The sequence below is a fragment of the Sprattus sprattus genome (genome assembly GCF_963457725.1).
Source record: "Sprattus sprattus genome assembly, chromosome: 2".
NCBI classification, from domain to species: domain Eukaryota; kingdom Metazoa; phylum Chordata; class Actinopteri; order Clupeiformes; family Clupeidae; genus Sprattus; species Sprattus sprattus.
In genome coordinates, this window is record NC_137921.1 from 52,009,183 (window position 1) to 52,016,550 (window position 7,368).

Consider the following 7,368-nt stretch of genomic DNA (forward strand, 5'->3'; position numbering starts at 1 on the left):
GAGCCACGTTACCTCTCCAGGGCGAGGGAAGCTAGAACAGCAGCAGGGGAATAAAGATGAAGTGATGCTGGTCCCCAGAAGCAGGACAGAGAAACACTATCAGGGGTGGTATCAGGCAGAGAATGATGCCCCCCCCCCCCAAAAAAAATAAAGGAACAGAAAAAAAATCCTCTAAGATGGACTAAATGTGGTGTGCGGAAAGGATCACATGGAAAGGAAGCGATTGAGAGATCATGCTAATATATTCCGATGCTTCACCCTTTTTTATTTAAAGAAAGAAAGAAAGAAAAAAAGCTCCACAGTGACCAGCTCTGTGAATTGGAGGTGCTTGGTTGTTAGTCTCTCTCACAAGTTTCACTTCTCATAAGCCTTATTCTCATCCATTATTGATTCACTAAGGAGACACAATCACTCAAAAATAAAAAATTGCATAATGCACTCTGTCATGGTACACTAACATAGACCCGTTTTTAATCACAACACTCAGGGTTGATGCATTTTGTTGCAGCTGGTATTGTTTTGTATATTTCTTATCTGATCTGCGTAGAAGCTTCACACCTTTTAACATTAACCTTTTGTCCACACAAATCTTTCAAGGCCTGATTATTGCTCCACTTATACCGGTGTAGCAAAGCACTTGCCCACTTCCAGTTGCTCACTGTGGTAAAAAAAACCTTTGTTAATCACAAAAAATTGACATTTAATTACTTTACACCTTGCTCAGTTTTCAACAAGCAGAGAAACCTATTGCCCTATCATTGTCATAAAACATAATGTCATACTATCATCTGTAGTATGTTTTGTCAGTTTATTTTTCACATAACAATAAAAAAAAGCGCTCATGAAAATGTGTTATACATTCTTATTCTAAGATTGCTCCTCTTAATTTGTGACGAGAGGGACTCAACCTTTGGTAAGCAAAGCAGCATTTTATTTGTTGCCAGGAGGCGACAGAGATACAGCTTGGATTGTCTTGCACTTGCACTGCACTGACACTCAAAATCCCATCTCTTCTTTGACCTGTGACTGTAGCACCATCGCTTACTTCTCTTCCCCCTCCAGCATGGACCAATTTGACCCAAGAGGAGAACCAGTTTCGGTTGTAGGATTGTCAAATCACCAGGATCAAGATATACTGAAGTACCAGAACTATAAATGTATTCAAGTGAAGAGTCATTCCTTCCTAAGACTCCAAGACTGAACTTTGGCGAAGCAATGAGATCACACTGACGGATCTGAGCATTCTTGGAACTCCAAAATAGAGATAGAGTTGTCAGTGAACCTTCATATTCACTTGATTGGATACTCAGCAGGAAGGCCTTTTGCAGAAGCTTGAAGTGTGTTGCTTACTTAGGTCAGGCAGTCATGCAGCTTGACAAACATGAAGACCTATCTAAGTAGTCTCTGTCCCAACAATATCACCAGCAGGAAACGAAAGATGCTTGAAGATCGCTGCACAAGATGCCCTCTTTCTACCTTTTCGCTAAACTTTCAGTGGCAAGGTGACCCTCTACCATTAGATGCATCCGTTCCGTTGGAGAAACATTGTCTCTGTTTGCTCTGACTTCATGTCTTACGATCCAATTGTATCTGATAAAGTGAAGTTGCTGATTTTGCAGTCTTTTGAAGCTTCTGCTTGCCGCTACTCGCAGGTCTCCATGTAATCTAGTCCATGCCAACTGCATGTCTATGCCTCTTTGCTTAGTTTTTGGCTGTTCATTTTTGGCTGTTCTCTCCTCTCTCTCCTCACTGGTTACGTTCTCTCCTTTCTTCAGGGTGTCGTCACAGGAAGTAGTCCGGAGGAGGGGAAGGTGGGTTGTTGGCGTGCGCCGACAGTGCCTCATTGGAGCTGATGAGCTTCTCGTAACGAGCCTTGTAGGCGTCTCTCTCCCGCAGTACTCGAGAGAGTTCACACTGGAGCTGCTCCAGCTGAGAAGAAGAAGCAAAAGAGAAATCAGTCCTTTGCCTGAGGGAAAAGCTGTAGAGCACTGACAAAAGATCACTTATAATAATATAAGCCCCCCCAAAACTCTGAGTGAGCTGTTTTCCTCTGTTTTCCACAAGAAGCTCCAAGACCCTCCTTGAACAGTTGTGGTTTGGTTGGACATGACAATGTAGGTAGAAACAGGCCTTTGATATTGGCTGAGTTTGTCAGAAGCCACTGCAGCTCAACTCTTAAGCTACAAGACCTCATCAGACGCTATATTATTGCACCAAATTTTAGCAATTTGTGAAATGTGCATGTATACATTAGCAACAGTATGAGCTTCATTGTATAACTGTACTTGGCATTTATTTTTTAAGTTTAAGTTTTAATGTACATGTACATGTACATGTATTAGTTGAAGGCAAGAATATGTTTAAATACAATAGTGAATGTAGAGAAAATGCTACATGTAGGCGTACAAGTATCAATATTTACAAAAGTTTACATCATAATAGTAAGTTTAAATATAGCTGCAAGCAGCAATCATTGGGGTCCAAGCAGGCTGTGGGGACTGCCCTAGCAAAAGGTTGACTGATTTGTCTGCTACAAAGGTTAATGAGGACCATTTAAATCTTGTAAATGTTACTTATGGATTTAAAGACAAAGTGAATTTTGAAGATAGACCACATCATGTCAGTGGAACAGAGGAAAACATATTGTAACTTGTTGTAGTGTCATCTTACAGCTGAGCCTAACCTTAGGGTAAATAGCTTCTATATGCAATTATGAATGAGGCTACAAACCTTCATTAAGATTGGCCATTCGGACAGGCACATATTGGCTGCTGAATTTTGTTTGAGTGAACCGAGTGGAACTTAAGTGGAGTGAACCGAGTGGAACTGTGTGGAACCGAGTGGAACTGTGAGCAAATGTAGCCAAGTATAAGCATACCAAACTTCCAAAAGCACATTTTAAGAATGTCCAACGAATGTGGTAGTGATGCAGGGTGTAACATTTCATAAAGTTTGAACCTTTACCTCATAAGACATTGGCAAGAGAAGGGCTAGGTTTTTGCTTTAACCATTATTCACAAGGTGGCACCACTCCACAAATGAATCACAATGAGCTAGGGCAACTGGCCTCCTAGATGCAAGTTTGCTATCATGTGACAATTTTTTGCAAAACGATTTTTTAGCTAGTGCCCGCAAAGCGAGAGGTTTTCACGCCACACCATGGTCCAATAGAGATCACTGAATCACCATTACTTATCATATGAATAGCTGTCATTTGCTAATGGGTGGGTCCTTAGGAGCAGAAACCACACTGACAGACTGAAATGTGCATCAGCTCAGCTATATTCTCCTTACAAAGTACTTATTTATATTTAATTTTCGAACAGTATTTTAAAGGAAAGGGGTCCAAGGTTCATGTGGGTTTTCTTTATATGTCTGTAGGACAAAAACTTTGACAAGAAAAATTCCCACCGCTGGGTAACTGTCCCAGAAGCGTTAAGGGGGCCATAGCAGCAGGGGCAACACACACCTAGGGACAAAACACTTTCTATTCTGTATCAGCCATTTTTGCTAGTTTACCAAGATTCATGTGGATTGGTGAAGTGTAAAGGGCATGACATTGTCAACAAGAAATAGTTGGGGGAAAAAACAGAAGAAGAGGAAGAAAAAGAAAAAGCAAAACAAACAATGCTAGCAGATTCAGTAATGTTACAGCCCGGTCTATTAACTACATAGCTCGCTGCCAAATGTGCTAGTACACTAACAGTTTTGCAATTTCATGACCAACCAAAATTATTTTGTCTTTCTGAAAAGCCTGGTTAGAAATTCATTTTCAACAAATGATCTGATCTCAGTCAGCTAGCTAACTAGAGACACAAGACAATGGTATCTTGTCTGGTGCTGTTTGTTATAACTTTCTCTTTAGCAAGTGACAACCTGTTACTTATTAAGTGACTGCTAGGACTTTGGGGATATGAATATGTTCAGTATTTTGAATAGTATATTCATGAGAGTGCTCAAACTAAAAGAGCAATCCGCTGCACTGTTGATGCGTCTGTAAAGTAAGCATACATTTGTTGAGCCATGTGTGGGCTATAGTAAGCATGCAGTTGGGCTGTTTTGTTTGAATGGCAGGTGCGCTGATGTTGAGCCACATCCGTGGTATGGTACTGTACACTGTTGTGGTTAACTAAGCACTAACCTGTTGGGTGAGGATGTGTTTTTCGGACTCTAGGGCGTGGCGATGCTGCAGGCGCTTGTAGCGGCAGGACTGGGCATAGCCGCGATTCTTCAGTGTGCGGCGCTTCTGCTTTAGCCGCACCACTTCGTCCTTGCTCACTCCCCGCAGGTGCCGGTTCAGCTCCCGCACGGATAGGCTAACCAGCTGCTCGTCCGAGAACCGCTCCACCGCGTCCACTCCACACTGAGAGAGCGGGAGACAGAGACAAAGAGACCATTAGACAGAGGGTCCCATCCAAGGACCTTGCAGTGTCAGAAAACCATGTGAATTCTAATGGCCAGAATGATAGAAGAGGACCATGCAAAGATTACACTGCTTATGACATGTCACTGGTAATTCATCTGCTACAGAGCTCTGCATAAACTTACTTAATTAGGTTAGAGCCCAAAAAGAACCTAGTTATTAATAACATTACATCTGGTGATGGCTTCATTAAAATATTCCCCGCAGTATATCCTCCTCCCACTCTGACACATTGTAGACAATGTAATGAGATAACTTGGTCGAACTTTTCTATGAATATAGACTCCACATGATCTACCAGAGTTTATGTATTCAGGTAGTCATATCTAAGTGTTCATTGTTGTTGCTGTGCATGTGCAGGGAATGGTGGTGTACACGTGAGCATTACTTCTATATGCACGTCCATGTGTGAGAAGGATACATGAGCGCGCATTCGAGTCTGGGAGCACATTTTTGTCCCACGCGTCCATAATCTGCCAAGTAATCTGACTGTCTGACTGAATGTGTGTGACAGTGATCAGGATTACCCAACAATAATAGCAGATATTATCATAATCTCATAGCATGCTCCACATAAAGAGACCCAGGCGCTCCAGACACCTGCGAGAGTAGAAGCACTTTTCTAAACAGCATGGCAGCCTTCAGTATAACCTTTCCAAACTTCACTCATTCGCCGCTCAAAACCTCCTTCCAAATAGCTCGTAATCGATTGCGCCTGATGGCGCCAGCAATAGCAGCTGCAGTCGATTACAAAACCTCCAATGGCAATTTTATTCTGCACATTCCATTGTTGAGATTGCTTCCCCTGGAGATGAATATTCAGCATGCCCTCGCCCAGGGAGCTTTTGTGCTCAGAGACTGAGTGCTTCAATTCCCCAATGCCACGACGCCGAGCACATTTATCAGAATATCTGGAGAGGCGCTGGAGTAGCTCTTCCTCTGTTCTTCATTTCTTTGCCAGCGCGGTGTAACCAGTGGTGCCCTCCGATTGCACCAGGGTGTGCGCGTAATGATGATTAATGGCCGCATTATTCAAATATTTTACATAATTTATCATTGGTCTAATGCTGAACGAAACCGATTTGTGTGTCTGTGGGCGGAGAGTGTGTGTGAAGTAGTGAAAGAAAGAGTGACAGGGAAACGCTTGAGCAGGAGTTGATGTTTCTGGGTCTGATCTCTCTACAAATCACCCTTCACTCCAAGGCATCTCACCTGTCAGTATTCAGTGACACTAACATATACTGAGAGAGAGACAGAGAGAGGATGAAGCTTATCCAGGGTATGCTCTACTGCCTGTACCTGATTAACTTGAAGGTGATGTTGATGATGGGGATGATGATGGCCATGCATGGGGTGGTGCGGGTGATGATGGTGGTGATGGTGCTGATGGTGATGGAGCCTGCCAGAAGGACTGGGGGCTTGTGGGTATGGGGCGGTCGGCTGGGCGCCATTGGGCATGGAGGGAGGTGTGGAGGAGACGTAGAGGAGCGGGCGGTGGCACAGGTCTGAGGCCTTGGCACAGGAGACATCACCTCCACTGTCGCTGCCAGAGTCGCCAAGGTTACTGCTGCTCGAGCTCTGGGAGAGCACAGGAAACTGGGGGCCAAAGAGAGAGAGAGAGAGAGAGATGAAAGAGGGGACAAATTATCAGAAAGGAGGACAGATTTTTTGTGCTATATCATCTTTGTGGCTGTCTAAGCCATTGTCATTTGGAGAGACTTCATACATGCAGCAGTCAGTGATGAACTGCTCATTACCTGGGATCCTACTGCCACTGCCGCCGAATTTAGCAGGGCCTCCACTGCGTCCTCGCAGCCCATGAACCCCCCTACGGCTGCCCTGTCCCTGTCCCCTCTCTCGGGCCCCCCTCCGAGGGCCCCCAGTAGTGAGGCGGCCCCCCCAGGCTCGCCCCCAAACTGCTGCTGCAGGGCTGCCAGCCAGATGAGGTCCTCCAGGGAGGCAGGGTTTGGACACTGAGCCTGCCCTCCTGGGGCGGGGCTTCCCTCCGGGTTCCCTTGTGAGGTGGAGCTGAGGCCCGACATGTAGCCGTTAGAGACGGAGAGCGGAAAGGAGATGGAGGAAGAGGAAGAGGACGAGGCTGATGGGGGAGGGTGGGCATCGCTCAGCGTCGGGGAGGGGGGGAGAGACGTGTAGGGACTCGAGCTCAGGCTGGAGTCCTGGGGAGGGCGCCCACTGTAGGGGGGGCTGGAGGGGTCCTGGTGAAGACCGGGTTTCGGGTAAGGGCAGGGCTGCGGCGGTGGAGGGGTGTCAGGCTTCACCTCAAACTTGAGCAGGTCAAAATCGTTCAGGTACTCCATGGCCAGAGGGCTCGGGGGCAGGGAGGCCAGAGGGAGAGAAGGGGACGACATGGCTGGAGCTCAGAGAGATGGAGAGACGGGTTTCTCTGAGAAGTGAGCTTGCAGTGTCTGACCGGGCGCTCGCAACCGATCCTGTTTTTGCTTCTCTTCACTCCACTGCTGGCCCGCTGTGTCCAGGGTCAGAGTCCTCCTGACGAGTTCTGACGGGCGCCTGCTCCCAGCACAGCCTGTTAACTCTGCCTGATCCTGTTAGAGAGAAGAGGAGGACATGGCTGAATACTGACAAGCTGATAAACTGGACTGAGGATGCTTCTGAAAGCTTGTGATTGTGTTCAGAGGCGCCAACTAATGAAATGAATTGGGGGTGCTCATTGGGATCTTGCTCCAGGCGAAATGCACCCCCCCAAAAAAAGAACGAAAAATGAGTGGACAATATATGGCTTGGGGCGGGACAGTCGTTTTCTCAGCGTTTTGTTCGTGCCGTAAGGGGATTAGGCCTGCAGCCCACGAGTCAGGAACTGAAGGGGAGATAACATCACCGAGGAAGGGTCAACAGGTCAAAAGCAGGACAAGAGTGACAGCACACCCCACAAAACCAGAGAGAAAAGGGATGGAGGGGGTGAACTC

At 46.1% G+C, this 7,368-nt stretch overlaps 1 protein-coding gene across 1 annotated transcript; it reads right to left on the minus strand.

Moving 5' to 3' along the window:
• Window positions 1-1,782: 1,782 nt before the first annotated feature.
• Window positions 1,783-6,792, minus strand: nrl (neural retina leucine zipper; the record flags this gene model as incomplete). The annotated part of the gene is made up of 4 exons (XM_080833746.1): window positions 1,783-1,929; window positions 4,142-4,363; window positions 5,732-6,019; window positions 6,181-6,792. 4 exons carry the CDS (start codon window positions 6,790-6,792, stop codon window positions 1,783-1,785), a joined length of 1,269 nt encoding a protein of 422 aa, XP_080689872.1.
• Window positions 6,793-7,368: the final 576 nt, after the last annotated feature.